Raw genomic sequence first — 17,136 nt, forward strand, 5'->3', positions numbered from 1 at the left:
ATTGTGTACTAAGACTGACAGAAAATTAAAAGTTGTGATTTTTTTAGGCAGATATGGCTATGAACTAAACTCTCATTCTGGCGTAATAATCAAGGACTTTGCAGCTGTAACATGGCTGCAGGAGGCGCAATGATATCACGCAGTGCACGAAAATAGTCCCCTGCTATTGAAAGTTACTAAGGGGACTATTTTCAGTCGCTGCGTAAAATCATTGTGCCATTGTGTAAAGTCTTTGATTATTACGCCAGAATGAGAGTATAGTTCCTAGCCATATCTGCCTAGAAAATCACAACTAAATTTTCTGTCGGTCTTAGTACATGATGTAGCTACAGAAGAGTCAAGTTTTAAATAGGAAAAATATCGAAACTCTTTGGTTATTTTTTAGCGCGATGCTAATGGTCTAATCAGCTTCAATGGATTATGCTAAGCTATGCTAAAAGTGGTACCGCCAGACCTGGAGATCAGTTGAATGGATTTCAAAACGGTAAAAATTGAATATTTAACTCCAGGGGAGCTGGAAAATGAGCATATTTTAAAAAAGTGGAGTGTCCCTTTAATTTAATGTTGGGGCGTAAATCTCAATTGTAATGTCACGGTGAGATTGGCCTGTTTTCCATGCACAAGGTTTACATAAGAAGGAAGAAACAATTGTGTTTGAGACTCACAATAACTCATTACCATCTACAGAACTCCTATTATTCATTTATGTCTAGATAAATACAGTTTTACGTTCTACAGCACCTTTAATTTGATATAAACATGTACTGGGTTTCCTTGCTGCTCCTCTCTGTCCATTAAAGGGGTCCTTAGCCTGAAATGTATGATCTAAAGTCAAACATCTTATGACAGGCAATAGCAATAAATTAATTGGAAAATCACTGAACCCTGAACAGAAACCGAGAGCTATTAATAACAAACTAAGTACCCATATTACAAAATGTCATCATTTATATTTGACACAAGTAGAAATACTAACAGAAGATATTTTTCATTAGTTTCTTTAATAATTCATTCCAGTACATGGTTTAGGAATTACATATTATCAAGAAAACGTGTACACTGAGTATTTTACTGGAGGAAAGAAACTAGAATGTCACTCACTACGACACAGATCAGACAAGATACAAAGACCTTTCTGTGACCTCACTGATCCCAAACATAGAAAATCAGTCACGAAACTATACCCAAAAAAGATATAAAAAAAGAGAGACGAAATGTATGAAAACATAATGAAACATATATATTTTATAATATATTTATATATACTGTAGCTTTTATAAAAAAAGACGAAAAGAATAAAAAGTAAGAGTAATACTTTGAGACATAATGAGGTGTTCAGCTACTATCGTTACTGCGACTGCTGCCGCTGCTAAGATCGGGTTTTTCACGTTTGTGAATTTGCTCGTGTGCTTTAAGATGACCTGATTGGCTGAAGCTCTTCCCGCACTGCTGGCAGCCATACGGCCGTTCGCCCGTATGAGTTTGCTGGTGCGCTTTAAGATGTCCCAATCGACCGAAACTTTTGCCGCACTGGGTGCAGCCGTACGGTCTCTCGCCGGAATGAATCTTCTCGTGAGTTTTGAGGACCCCTGAATTGCTGAAAGATTTGCCACACTGCGAGCAGCTAAACGGCTTCTCGCCCGTGTGAATTTGCTGGTGATTGCGGTAACTGGTCTCTTTAGTAAAGCTCTTGCCGCAAAGCGAGCAACAGTACGGCCTCTCCCCAGTGTGGCTCAACTGGTGGGCTTTGAGTTCCTTCGTCTGACCGAAGCTTTTACCGCACTCGGCGCAGGTGAACGGCTTCTCGCCCGTGTGCAGTCGCTGGTGCGAGCGGAGATCGTCCGCTTTGGTGAAACCCTTGGGGCAGTGCGCGCAAGTGTAAGGCTTTTGCCCCGTGTGGATCAGCTGGTGCCTTTTCAAGTTCCCGGCCTGACCGAAGCTCTTCCCACACTGGGAGCAGGTGTAAGGCCTTTCGCCCGTGTGGATACGTTGGTGAGTCTTCAGGTTACCCAAAGTACTGAAGTTCTTTCCACACTGAGTGCAGGAGAAAGGCTTCTCACCCGTGAGGTTGCGAGGTTTGCGTTGAGTCGAGCCGTGGCCTTTTGTGCTGGTGTGGTTTTGTGCGACGGGCGTCAGTTCGTAAAGGTTTCCCGAGGGGAACTCCGAGTCCAGTTTCCCCATACCGTCGATGACGGTGTCCGGTCGGAGTTTGTTGAGCTCCGAGCGCAACTCCGCCATGTGGATCGACTCCAGACTCATCTCGGTCTTGATGTGGCTGGACATGAGGTTAGGTTCGTATTCGGTTTTGAGAGCGCCGAGCTCTGTGGCGTAGTAACTCTGCAGGTCGGAATGCTGCTCCGATTTGATGTACTCGAGGCTGTCGGAGACGTGGGTGATGTAGTCGAACACCAGGCTGGGTTCGTAGTGTGACTTGTAGGAGTCCAGCTCCGTACTGTGGAAGCAATGGAGGTCGCCGTGGTGCTCGGACTTGATGTAGTCGAGGCCGCTGATCTCCATCTTGATCTGATCCGAGCCCAGCTCGGCCGTGCTCAGGGGCTGGATGACAGACAGGTCCACTGTGCTGATGGGGTCGAGGTCGGGCTCGCTTTTGATGCACGGCAGCATGGCCATGGGCTCCACTATCTCCGAAGCCAGCGAGCTGAGGGTGGGCGTGCTGCATTCGGACGAAAGCATGGTCAGCGTCGGCGTGGTGCACTCCGGATCCAACGGGTCGAGGGGCGGAGAACTGCATTCCGTCACTAAATTACTTAGTCCTAAAGTGATGCATTCGGCCTCCAGCTCTGCCATTCTGGTGGAAGCTAGTCCACCGACTGACAAACGTACCCGTTATGAGTATTATAGCTTACTTTCACAGAGACAAAGGTTGGGTTCCCGAGCAGGGGGGTTCGCCAATGATGCCACAGCAACCTCTAGCCTGGGTTAGGAACAACAATGACTCCCCTGGCTCCTGAATGGGAATAAAAGAAAGACAAAACTTTGACTCACAAGTTTTATTTGCGAAACTAATTAATATGTAGCCTTTAAAGGTGCCGAAGAATGCATAGAAAATATATATGTTAAATTGTTCTCTGATATCTACATAGAAGGTATGTCGCTATAATATGTGCAAAAATTACCCAGAACTGGTTTTTCATCTCCTTTTTCAACCTTAGGATTTGCCCTCAGAATGAAATGGTCTATTATAACCTTATTTGAAAGGGTCATGATTCATGAATAATAATGTTGAGCTCTGCTCTGATTGGCTGTTTCTCAGAGCAGTTCAGTTCAGTAGCTCTGTGTGTGTGTAAACACACTTTATGTTTGGGCCTGTTTCAGACGAAATACAGAATGAGGAATAATCCATTTTTTGGAGATTGTTAATGGATGTTTATGAGTGGTAAGTTTGTGTTTTTTTCAGTATGGACCTGCAAAACTTAACTGTAAAGTCAATAGCAGAACTTAAAGGAACAGTATGTAAGAAAGTTATATCAATTAATCATAAAATGGCCCTGATATGTCACTAGACATTAAGAAATCATTTTCATTTCAAATATTTATATCACTGACAACAGTGGTCTGGTCAGGATATTGTCATTTAAAAAGTGGAGTTGCAGCCCTCAACTGATGTTTATGTTGTCATTTTGTGTATTGGCCACCAGTTTTAGCCACAAGTTTTGTGATTGCAATACCAGTTTTGGCCACAATCCTACATACTGTTCCTTTAAAAGGAATGGTCCATTTTCTTAAAAGAAAAATCCAGATAATTTACTCACCACCATGTCATCCAAAATGTTGATGTCTTTCTTTGTTCAGTCGAGAAGAAATTATGTTTTTTGAGGAAAACATTGCAGGATTTTTCTCATTTTAATGGACTTTAATGGACACCAACACTTAACACTTAACTCAACACGTAACAGTTTTTTTCAACAGAGTATCAAAGGACTATAAACAATCCCAAACGAGGCATAAGGGTCTTATCTAGCGAAACGATTGTCATTTTTGACAAGAAAAATAAAAAATATGCACTTTTAAACCACAACTTTTCGTCCGGTCCAGCGCGACCTAACGTAAATGCGTAGTGACGTAGGGAGGTCACGTGTTAAATATATAAAACGCACATTTGCGGACCATTTTAAACGATAAACTGACACAAAGACATTAATTAGTATCAGTTGACATACAACAACGTAGGAACGGTCCTCTTTCAACACACTTGTAAACACTGGGGCGGAGTTTCGTGTTCGTCCTTTGTGACCTCTTGACGTGATGATGTATTGCGTGAGGTCACGCTGACGCTTTCAGGACCGGAGGAATATGAGAAGTTGTGTTTTGGAAGTGCATATTTTTTATTTTTCTTGTCAAAATGACGGTCCTTTTGCTGGATAAGACCCTTGTGCCTCGTTTGATATCGTTTGGAGTCCTTTGATACTCCGTTGAAAAAAACCGTGTTTTGTGTTGAGTTAAGTGTTGGTGTCCATTAAAGTCCATTAAAATGAGAAAAATCCTGCAATGTTTTTCTCAAAAAACATAATTTCTTCTCGACTGAACAAAGAAAGACATCAACATTTTGGATGACATGGTGATGAGTAAATTATCTGGATTTTTCTTTTAAGAAAATGGAATATTCCTTTAAACTAGCAGCCTAAACGCTAGCATAAAGTGCTAACTCAGCAGTCACAACTTTGTATTTAGCATTAACAACATTGTACTTAATTTAATGTTGGGGTGTACATCTCGACTGTAACGTTACAGTTGGTGTTATGTTGAGATCGGCCTGTTTTCAGCGGTCTTTTGCATGCACAAGGTTTCATAAGAAGGAAACATGTTTGAGACTCACGATATGTCATTACCATCTACAATTTTTCATTCTATGGCACCTTTAAATTCTCTAGATGGTGAAGATTTATCAAAAATATTTAGCAAAAGGATTTGTTGAATGCATACTCCTATACATCTAGGTAAGCACACTTACTACAGAAATACTACAGCAAATGTTTTTATACTGTAGTATATTATAATTATTACTACACTGTATACTTTAGTATGCTGTGGTATTTACTATAGTAAATGTATAAAAAGTAGTAAATACCGTAGTAGCCTTCAATGTTGACTATGGTGACGTATCTAGCAATTGTACTACAGTTTACTACACAAACACGTCTTCTGCAAAGCAAAAACTGTACAATTATTGTACAATTTTTGCTTTGCACAACACGGATAAATGCTTCTAGCTTTACCACATTCTATATGCATGAAGAAAAAGTGTAAAAAAAAGGTGTATAAACCTACACGTCAACACCACATCAAAGCTTTCTGACATAATGGACAGGCAGATGTTAACACCTGCATTCTTGCGAAAGAGTTACATAAAAATAACTCATGCAGAATGCACGCAGGGCGATGCAAAAAAAGCGTGCGGTTCGCGATGATAATTGCAACGTCGCGTTATTTTAACTGTGTGCGTGCGGATCGCATTAAAGTCCGAAACGGAGATAAAAGAACGAAAACTTTAACATGATGCATTGTTTTAAACGATGCAAAGGAGATTTTGTCGACCTCAAACAGAATCGCAAAGCAACTCTTCGCGCTAGGTTTTTCAGTTCGCCACGCATCGTGCACTTTTCCTCCGCCCGTCTTGAATCCGGCGGCGTTTACGCACACAATAAATCTTTCACATTTTTGTCTGCACGAGAGCCGTTAAACGCAACGACTGGAAACGCGTGCAACAAGCGCGGAACGCGCGGCGAACGCGGGCTACGCTACGCATCGGCACGCGTCTCGCGATTCCAGCGGCGGTGATGAAGCTCGTACAAAGGCAGGCGGGTGAAAATGCCACAGCTTCAGCGTGCGAGCCAGTGGCCATCTTGTTTGTAGCTGCGCGTCGCCGCATCAGCAAACCGAGCGAGGGGAAAGTTGCGCACCGCTTCTCCAGCTGCAACTTTTGCGCGCAAACATCGCCTCTTTCATCTTTGCATAACAATGCAAAGGCGCGATGGACGAGCGCGCGGATTCAGTTGCACGAGCTTCGTGCACGCTCTCGGCAGCAGACACGGGAGAGAAAAAGATGAAAATGGCAAAACGCGAATATACTCGCAGCGGGGCCGATTTTACCTGACGTTTTCTCCGTGCATTGCTCGTCTGTCGGCCGTCGACGCGTCGCGAGCGGATCCTGCTTCAAACTCCTGCCGGACCCGCCACGTCCACCTCGGCCCTGCGTCCAGCAGCCTCCCAGTCTCACACACTAGATTCCTGTCTCTCTCTCCTCCCTCTCATTGACTAATTCCGCTTCGTTTTCGATCCCGTTGTCGCTTTCCTCCGGGTTTCAGCCGCTGCACTTCCGTCGCGAGAATGCAAATGCGCGCGCAGCTGTACCGTTTACCGAGCAGCTACTTTGTCTACTTCCGACAAATTTTTTTGCGTGTGCATAATGTGATTTCGGAGAATGCACGTCCTGTGCGATCAAACATCTGTGCGGAATAACGTCGGGTGTTTTGTGCAACCAGATGTGCATTTTTTACGGGCCCGTTTTATGTTAAGCATCATCAACAACAACACCCAAAATATAGTAACACTAGTTAGTTGTCGTCATAAAAGCAGTGTACTAGAGAGGATGCATGCATGACCTTAGTTGTTTTGACGGGGAAATTTATGGCATGTCTGAAGAGATGCGCATTCCGTTACAAAGAACAATGGGTTAAATCAAAGCATGAAAAGAAGTATAGATCATTCATGCATTAAATATTGATCAAAATGCTGTACAGATAGACTATTAAATTTAACCATTTAGAAAGTGAACAGCGAATAAAAGGCATAATGGTTGTTGATAGCAAGAAAAAAAAGGAGAATGTATACACTCACAGTAATGTAAACAAAGACACAGTTTTTTCAAGGTAGTGTAGCTTACTGTTTAAACGTGTAAATAAGACATGAGTTGATAGCCTATTAATTTATAAAGCTTTAGATGCAATTCATAAAGACAAAACACTACTGATGTTGACCCTGCTGCAATAGCCTATCCATCATACCTGCCAGCATGATTCAATCTCTTACACCTAAAATGGTGAGGCTAATGACCTATAAACTCAAGTTTTTTCTTATAAAAATGAACCATGACAAAACCACTACAGTAACCATGGTTTTTGGTGTGAAACCATGGTTATTTTGTGGTAACCATGGTTAATTTTCATAAGGGTTGGCCTGAATATATAACCTTCTTGCAGAATAGACATAATGTCTGCAACAATACTGACTCACCTGAAGGCCTTTTAGACCGAGGTGTTATACAAAATGTAATACACATTAAAATGCTGGGTTATTTTCTCTACTAGTTGTTGGGTAAATTAACCCATAAAATGTTTATATTTGACCTAACAATGGCTTAATTAACCTTATAAATGTTACTGTCCCACATGTGGGACTTTAAGCATTACATATTTAAAGGATTAGTCCATTTTCTTACAAAAAAAAATCCAGATAATTTACTCACCACCATGTCATCCAAAATGTTGATGTCTTTCTTTGTTCAGTCGAGAAGAAATTATGTTTTTTGAGGAAAACATTCCAGGATTTTTCTAATTTTAATGGACCCCAACACTTAACAGTTTTAATGCAGTTTAAAATTGCAGTTTCAAAGGACTCTATACGATCTGAAACGAGGCATAAGGGTCTTATCTAGCAAAACTATTGCCATTTTTGGCAAGAAAAAAAAATGCACTTTTAAACCACAACTTCTTTTCTTCCTCCGGTCCTGTGACGCAAAAGCGCGACCTCACGTAATACATCATCACGTCAAGAGGTCACGGATGACGTATGTGAAACTCCGCCCCAGTGTTTACAAGTGTGTTGAAAGAGGACCGTTCCGACGTTGTTGAATGCCGAATGATACAAATTAATGTCTTTGTGTCAATTTATTGTTTAAAATGGTCCATAAATGTGCGTTTCATATATGTAACACGTCACCTTTCAACGTCATTACGCAATTACGTGAGGTCGTGGTGGCGCGTCACAGAGCCAGAGGAAGAAGAGAAGTTGTGGTATAAAAGTGCATATTTTTTATTTTTCTTGTCAAAAACACAATCGCTTCGCTCAACAAAACCGTTATGCCTCGTTTGAGATCGTTTAGAGTCCTTTGTAGCTGCGTTGAAACTGCAATTTTAAACTGCACCGAAACTGCCAAGTGTTGGGGTCCATCAAAATGAGAAAAATCCAGGAATGTTTTCCTAAAAAACATAATTTCTTCTCAACTGAACAAAGAAAGACATCAACATTTTGGATGACATGGTGGTGAGTAAATTATCTGGATTTTTTTTAAAGAAAATGGACTAATCCTTTAAAACAATGATAGCACTATAATCTTTGATGAACTATATACATTAAAGCCCTCAGATTGAGGTTTACGTATTTCTTCACCATTTTGTAAAAATAATGATTTAGTATGAGCAGTGTTGGGGTAGTTACTCAAAAAATGTAATTAGTTACTAGTTACTAGTTACTTCTTTAAATTGTAATGAGATTACTTTACTAGTTACTGCATTTGAAAAGGAACTTCACTACTTATTACTTTACTTTCCTTTTTCTTAATTTACCACATAGATACATGGACATGGTTTAGGCGGGGTCGGCTGATGATGAGTCACTACTTTAAATGACCGGCCAGGGCTCTACAATAACTTTTTGCACTGGTTGCACTGGTGCGCCTAACATTTTTTCTTAGGTGCACCAGCACAAAGGTTAGGTGCACCCTAATTTTTGACCCCATCGGATTTATAGTTCGCCCAAAAATTTAAATTCTGTATAATTTACTCACTCTCATGTTGTTACAAACCTGTATAAATGTCTTTGTTCTGGTGAACATGAATGAAGATATTTTGGGGAATGTTTGTAGCCAAGCCATTCATGAGCCCCATTCACTTCAATAGTATTATTTTTTCCTACTATAGAAGTGAATGGGGCTCATGCTTGGTTTGGTTATTTACATTTCTTAAAATATGTTGCTTCGTAAAGAAATTTATACAGGTTTGTAACAAAATGAGGGAGAGTTGATGATGACAGAGTTTTTTATTTTTGGGTGAACTGTCCCTTTAACACCGCAAGTTAGGCTATTTTATAATTTTCATGTTGTCATTCCATTTTCCTTATACGAGTCATGCACAGTCCTGTTTGATAACCCGCATCCGCGTGATTAAAATAACAGTTGACCCGTTATCCGACATCAGCATCAATTTATTTCATACCGTTTTACATAAAGTTTGCGACCGGCCGCACCGCAAATCGTGATGTAAGTAGAAACCTTTAAAGGTCTTCATGCAGAACATTGACAGAAATAAGCACAGGACCATGACTGTTCAAATATATTATCATTTAATGTGAAACTTTGTGAGGGTCGGCTGATTGACAGCTGAGCGGTCAGCAGTGTTTGAACACTCATAAGCGCTGCGCTTATATTTATTATTACCTTATAAATTGATGATATGATTGCAGTGATTCCAAAGGGATTTCCAAAAAAACTCAAGTAGAATGTTAAATGTTTAAAGTTTAATGTCTCTTTCTCGCTGCCCTGTGTAAACCCACGCGGGTGATGGCATGAAACGCGTGAGGAGCTTGCATTTTGCATTACCTTAAATTATGGTCATACAAATAAAAGTAAAACAACATTCAAAACTGTAATGTGTACATTTATTTATGTAAAGTAACACTCGCAATAATAACAAAGCATTGTGCTATTTTAAATAGGTAAAAAGTGTGGTAACACTTTATTATAATGTTCATGATTTAACATTAGTTAATGTATTAACTTACATGAACAAACCATGAGCAATACATTTGTTACAGTATTTATTCATCTTTGTTAATGTTAGTTAATAGAAATAAAGCTGTTCATTGTTTGTTCATGTTAGTTCACGGTGCATTAACTAACGTTAACCAAATTTTAATAAAGTATTAGTAATTGTTGAAATTAACATTAATAAAGATTAATAAATGCTGCACAAGTGCAGTTCATCATTAGTTCATGTTAACTAATGTAGCTAACTAATGTTAATTAATGAACATTATAATAAAGTGTTACCAAAAGTGTTTTGTGCTGCATCGGTTTGGGAGCACGTCACACAAAAAATAAACTCATATAGGCTATAGGCTACTTTTGAATTCGTTTTGTTAATTTGCTAATTATTTAAGTGAAACACATTTAATATAGGCTTATTTATTTTATTATTTTTTCACCAAAGAAAGACGTAATCATCACGTTCTATTCATTTTAATGCTTTTTGCGCATTAACTAAACCCTTGGGGGAATTATTTATAAATGAATCAACAACGCAAATCAAGGAATTAACTTATTTCTCTATTTAAGACAGTCTGGCAGGGCGGTAACAGCGATTCATCAAACACCGAAAAGTTTATAGGATTAGATTTGGAAGTAAGATTATGAAGAAAACAGCGGTCCTGACTCCTTGCTTTTTTCTATAAATTGGGCGCACGCGACATTGCTGTTCGGGTTACGTTCAAATAATTTTCTTTAAAAGAATTATGCTCTGGGTCTGACTCTGACTCGAATGAGGTTCATTAACTTACCTAATTCCGTCTTCGGGTTCGGACCTCTCGATCCCTGACCGGTAAGTTAAGCAGGATCTTTCGCCACAAGTGTTGTATTGCCATGCTGGGCTTACAAATGCTCAGACAGGTTGCTCATCGCGTTGTCACCAGTTGAAAGACACTTGTCGTGTGGGCATAGTGTGCATTTCACACGAATATTTTTGTACTTTCGAGCAATACGCTGAAAGTTATGTGAATCGCCCCAGTGGCTGAAACCCTCCGTCTTCATTTCCCGCTCCCCTTTGCACCAGCAGCTACGTCAAATCAATCTCTATGGCAACGGCACACGTACAGGGACACGCATGCACGCACCACTTAAACAGACAGAACTTTACACCCAGGCAAACACTGCATGGGTAACGCAGGAAAGCGCGTTCCTATAGTCTAGTAAAGTAGTGTAGTTACCAATATTATTAGTGTAATGCGTTACTTTACTTCGTTACCCAAAAAAGTAATATAGTTACTGTAATCCGTTACTTTGTAACTCGTTACCCCCAACACTGAGTATGAGTAATTTTCTAAAATGTCACTGGCCAACAGGTGGGCCCAAGGTGTTTTTACATATTTATTGTTAGGTATCCTCTAAATCTGAAATAATCCTTGCAAACCATATATCATTGGAAAGCTCTAAGAATTTTGTTTTCATATTTCAAGGCCATTTGATCATAGAAATTTTGTAGTAACAGTCATTTTGTTAAATGTCACTCACCCCGTAGGAAAACATGAATTATTATATATTCATAATTATAATATCCTATTATAAATCTTCAGAAATCTTGACAACCTCTGCATCACTGAAAAGATCTTTATATTTCAAAACCTTTTTTTTTCATTAATAATAATGCAGTGACAGTAATTTAATAATTTGTGATTTGTGAGTGTGCAGCAAAACGTTGACACCATTGAAATTTGGATCAGAACTTATTGAGACTCATGGCCTTATTTTGATAGCATTTTTGGAGTAAAACATTTTCATTTTTATTGTTTTTTCATATAAAATATATGCATTTTTATTTTAAAATAAACCTGAACTGCTATAACTATTTTTTATTTAATATTCAGACACTTCAGTAAAGTGTCTTCTTTATAAAGAGACAAAGATTTAAAGAGTTAAATTATTTTGAAAGTGCACAAAAAATGTTGCTTCTTTCAAGTGTTGTTGTTCTTGTCCTATGTAGCACGTTTGTCCTGGAGAAAAATGTCTTTTAAACAAGTTTTACACTGTTAAAATTACAATAAAGCTAGATTTTTTGGGGGAAAAGTGATCCAATACAGAACAAAAATCAACAAACGATTGAATTCTTTACATGTGCACAGCTAATCTTAAGTATGTGTTGTTTTTATACATTATGCTCAACTTTTGGATGCTTGTATTATTTGCTTTTATAAATACGAGTTCCCACTGCAGTGCTGGAAAATTTACACCACTGATACAAATCAAACTGAAAACATCACACAGAGGTTAATTTATTAGATTAAAAGATCACAGTATCATAAAACATCGTAAAAGTTTGCAATTTGCTATTTGGCAGATGCTTTATCCAAAGTGACTTATACAATGCACCACAAGGTACATATCTTTTTATCAGTATCCGTGTGCCCTGGGTTAAAATCCATGACCTATTGAGCATCTAATGCAACACAGAAATCATTAGAAAGAAACCCAAAAAACGAATAATTAAGCTTTATTTTTTAATAAATGTTTTATTACACTAATAATGCAGGGTTATTATATAAAAAGAGACAAATCAAACCTGTTGAGTTATAATTTTTACCTATGCTGGGTTGTTTGGTCAAATAAATATATATTTGTCTGGGTTAATTTAACCCAGCGGTTGGACATTTTCTTAGTGTAACCTTTTTAAAGAATAATTTAAAAATGCACTTTGCTCATCTGGTCATCCAGGGTTAAAGGATTAGTCCATTCTCTCAAAAGAAAAATCCAGACAATTCACTCACCACCACGTCATCCAAAATGTCGATGTCCCTCTCCGTTCAGTCGAGAATAAAGTATGTCCTCTGAAGAAAACATTGCAGAATTTTTCTAATTTTAATGGACTTTAATAGAGCCCAACATTTAATACTTAACTCAACACTTAACAGTTTTTTTCAACGGAGTGTCAAAGGACTATAAACAATCCCAAACGAGGCATAAGGGTCTTATCTAGCAAAACGATTGTCATTTTTGACAAGAAAAAAAAACAAATATACACTTTTAAAGCACAACTTCTCGTCGTGTAGATCCAGTCGTGATGCGCCAGCTGACCCCTCGCAATTCATCATGACGTCAAGAGGTCACCGAGGACGAACGCGAAACTCCGCCCCAGTGTTTACAAGTGTGTTGAAAGAGGACCATTCCTACATTGTTGTATGTCAACTGATACTAATTGTGCAAATGTGCGTTTTATATATGTAACACGTGACCTCCCTACGTCACTATGCATTTACGTTAGGTCGCGCTGGACCGGACCTTGACGAAAAGTTGTGGTTTAAAAGTATATATTTTTTATTTTTCTTGTCAAAAATGACAATCGTTTCGCTAGATAAGACCCTTATGCCTCGTTTGGGATTGTTTATAATCCTTTGAAACTCCGTTGAAAAAAACTGTTAAGTGTTGAAGTATTAAATGTTGGGCTCTATTGGAGTCCATTGAAATGAGAGAAATCCTGCAATGTTTCTCTCAAAAAGCATGGTTTCTTCTGGACTGAGCAGGGAGGGACGTCGGCATTTTGGGTGACATGGTGGTGAGTAGATTGTCTGGATTTTTCTTTTAAGAAAATGGAATATTCCTTTAAACAGAATTTCATATTTAGGAGCTATAGTTGAATACACAAAGTGTGTGTGTGTGTGTGTGTGTGTGTGTGTGGTAATAACAGATGGTGCAAACTACAGTAGAGATCAGAATGAAAAATGACTAAGAATTTAATCAATGCAGTTTTCCTCTTTTTAATGTATTGCCATAATTCAAATTTACAGTCACTTCCAGTCACATTGAAAGACATTTTAGATTGAGAAATAAAACAATTAAAAAACAAACGAACAAAAAAGCTATTAAATGCTTGTTTTAACAACAGCCATCCAATCAATGTAAAAAAAATCAAAAACAATTTAATTAAAAACATATCAGAATTTTGATAGTAACAATGTCAAAGCATTGACCAAATATTTTGTGTGACATTAAAAGTAAAAGAGTCAGATTTTTCTATAATTGTGGTTCAAAATGTCAATTATACATTTTCAGTAAATTCCCAAAACGTTTGATTAAAGTAGATTGCATTCTTTTTTGCAAACAGCAAATTAGAATTTAAACCCAAACCTTGCATTAACTTTAGAAAAAAATGTTTTTTTTTTGTCAAAAGTAAATACGATCAAACCAGAATGAGTCCTGAGGTAATGAATTAAGCAAACCATTTCCACTTAATGCTTTCAAACTACCAACAAAACTGAGGTATGGATGTGTGGAGAAACAGGAAAACAGTGCAAAATGTATATCAAACTCAAAACACAACTAAAAAAGGTACATCGTATTTTGGCATTTATTGGTCAGAGGTTCAGCAATAAAAAAATCATTCTGAGCTACTATGTTGTACAATGAGATGCCTGCTAACCATGATCCATGGAAGAGTTAATCCAATTGGTCTTTTACAATTTTAACTGTACACCAACATCTTTAACCCGATATGTTCTTTACAAAGAAAGAAAACGACTGATAAAAAAGTTTACATGCATAACATAAAAAACAACAAAATGCTCAGGTAGTTTGTGATGATAAAACAATGCAGTTATCATGGGCAAATAACTGCATTAAAGAAACTCTTTAAACTCAATGTAACATTTTACTGAATGCTTGTCAGACAGTTGCTATTCGTTTTGCGTCATTTAACGATTAAACTAAAAATAAAATCAATGCAGGTAAATCAACATTGACCTCAGATCAACAAATACACAAATGAAGAAGTTCAGGTTTTGACGAGTGAAAAACTGCATTACGTACTGTACAACGTCGCAATGTTGTTTTTACAAACAGACTGTATCAAACATTCGCCAATACAAGCTGAATAAATAGCTGCGTCTCAAAGCGATTGTACATGCTACGCTTGTTATTGGATTCTTGTGTTTATGCTCATAATAAACACAAGGCATGAATATGTAAATATTCAAGTCCTTCAAATATTTGTTTTATTATTTAACTGCACCAACATATTTATGGAAAAATACAAAAATTATCACTCATTCAAATACGCAAGTTTCTTATTAGCATCGATTGTAAAGAGCTGCAATGACCACTAAGTTTAAAAGTCTGTGTATATTAAACATATTACTGTAACTGTTACTGTAAATATGACAAGATCTAGACCTAGTTGTTCAGGTGTGATAAGCAGAATTGAAAAGCACAGTCAGAGAGGATCATGGGTATGAAATTAAACATTTCTGTTTCGCCATGGAACTGAAGCCGTGAGTCTCTTTATTTCCGTATTGTGACGTAAATCCAAATAAAACAGCTTCTGAAGTGAATTTTTTTTATTTTATTCTTCAGGAGCTGATTAGATTGTGGAAAAGTGGGCGTTGGTAACAAAACACGAAAATGTCAGTAAGTGCCCAATAGCCCCGTCCTCTCACCATAACTTGTGACTGGAAGAGAAGTCGTTTTTAATTAAGTGGGTAAAGCAATTAAACAAAATTAAATGCACAATATAAAGTATTAAAAAACTACGTTCCATAAAAAAATGACATTTTGAATTTCATGGTGACTTATGGGCCGATCACACAGAGCACGTTTATGGCAGTGGCCGGTGATTTTTTTAAATGGTTTCTATGGGCAGAGAGCGTTATGCGTGCTGTTTATGCGCACCGTAAGCCTTGCGTTTTTTGACGCCTCTCGCGCCATGCATTTTCAAAAAAGCGCTCTAAGCGGAAAAACATCTATCAAGGTCACAGCAACGTCCTCTTTTTAAAGTTTCTGCTAATATGACAATTAACAGCAAAAGAGCGCTCACGCTTCAATATTTAATTGACAGGACAGCTGCCTCGGTGGTTGCCTAGCAATTTAATAGACGCGCCACACTGCTCTTTTTTTTTTAAGTACGCTTTCGGTGTGATCGTCCCCTAAATTTGTAATATAGGAAAACATGAAGGGTGCTAAATTTAAACATAAATAAAAAACATTTATAAGCCTTCACCACCCCATCAAAGTTGATTTTAGGGACTAGCAACAAATGATACAGGAAAAGTTCACCAAAATATTTAATTTTTCTCATAAGTCTCCCTTACGCTATCCCATTTGTATACGACTTTCTTTCTTCAGATGAACACAATTAGAGTTATATTAAATAATGTCCTGGTTCTTCTTAATTTTGAAATGCCATCAAATATATTATTTAAGCATTATTAAAGTAATTCATACAACTCCAAAGGGTTACTATATGTTTTTTAAAGCGAAACGATGCATTTGTGAGAGAAAGCATTCACATTTTGAGTGCATTTACTGTATTACTATCAATATAGTGGCACGTCTATAACTTATCTCATTGGTTCTTGCATGTCTTATGACTACACTTTAAAAATTGCAGCATGAAGTTTAAACAAGTCAATTCAACCTACTATTTTAAGTTTTGGCTTGTAGTAAGTTGACATCACTTAAAGGGACACTCCACTTTTTTAAAAAATATGCTCATTTTTCAGCTCCCCTAGAGTTAAAAACCAGCTTTTTACCGTTTTGGAATCCATCCAGCCGATCCCCGAGTCCGGCGCCAGCAATCCCAGCACAGCCTAGAATAATCCATTCAATCTGATTAGACCATTAGCATCGCACCCAAAAACAACCAAAAGAGTTTCGATAGTTTTCCCACTCAAAACTTGACTCCTCTGTAGTTACACCGTGTACCAAGAAAATGTTTCTAGGCAGATATGACTAGATTGAGAGTATAGTTCCTAGCCATACAGGCCTAGAAAATCACAACATTTAATTTTCTGTCAGTCCCAGCACACGATGCAACTACAGAAGAGCCAAGCTCCAAGTAGGAAAAATATCGAAACTCCTTGGCCATGTTTTAGCGCAGTGCCAATGGTCCAATCGGACTCAATGGACCACGCCAAGCCATGCCAAAAGTGGCACCGCCAGACCCAGAGATCGGCCGAATGGATTCCAAAACGGCAACAATCCAATATTTCACTCCAGGGGAGCTGGAAAATGAGCATACCTTCAAAAAAATGGAGTGTCCATTTAAAAAATTAAGTTTCAACTTCAAGTTTCAATTTCAACTTGATTTCATAAGTTAAAGTTACATAAAAATATGTTTTAATAACAAAAATGCTGCATATTTTTTTACAATGTAGTTTTTATAGTGAGAAATTATGAGAAAAATGTTCCTTTTTTGATGAACTATTCCTTTAACCATCTTAAAGCATATCCTCTACATTTAAATGTCATAATACCCAACTCTAATAGAGTTTGGGTAGCAGGTCAGATGATTTAAGGTTCATTCAAATTAGCCTATAATGCAAAACCAAAAATTGGTGGCATAACCCTGGTACCTTCTTTTA

General features: G+C 37.9%; 1 protein-coding gene across 1 annotated transcript; it reads right to left on the reverse strand.

Annotated features, from left to right (window-relative positions):
- Positions 1 to 982: 982 nt before the first annotated feature.
- Positions 983 to 6,498, reverse strand: LOC129455246 (uncharacterized). The gene is made up of 2 exons (XM_055219913.2): positions 6,112 to 6,498; positions 983 to 2,968 (listed from the first exon to the last, which is right to left on the reverse strand). Exon 2 carries the CDS (start codon positions 2,806 to 2,808, stop codon positions 1,336 to 1,338), a length of 1,473 nt encoding a protein of 490 aa, XP_055075888.1. The 5' UTR covers positions 2,809 to 2,968; positions 6,112 to 6,498; the 3' UTR covers positions 983 to 1,335.
- Positions 6,499 to 17,136: the final 10,638 nt, after the last annotated feature.

The sequence above is a fragment of the Misgurnus anguillicaudatus genome, chromosome 20, assembly GCF_027580225.2.
Source record: "Misgurnus anguillicaudatus chromosome 20, ASM2758022v2, whole genome shotgun sequence".
In the NCBI taxonomy this organism is placed as follows: domain Eukaryota; kingdom Metazoa; phylum Chordata; class Actinopteri; order Cypriniformes; family Cobitidae; genus Misgurnus; species Misgurnus anguillicaudatus.

Bases quoted from the DNA above. Each gene is read 5' to 3' on its own strand.
- LOC129455246 (XM_055219913.2), bottom strand. From the start codon at position 2,808: ATGGCAGAGCTGGAGGCCGAATGCATCACTTTAGGACTAAGTAATTTA.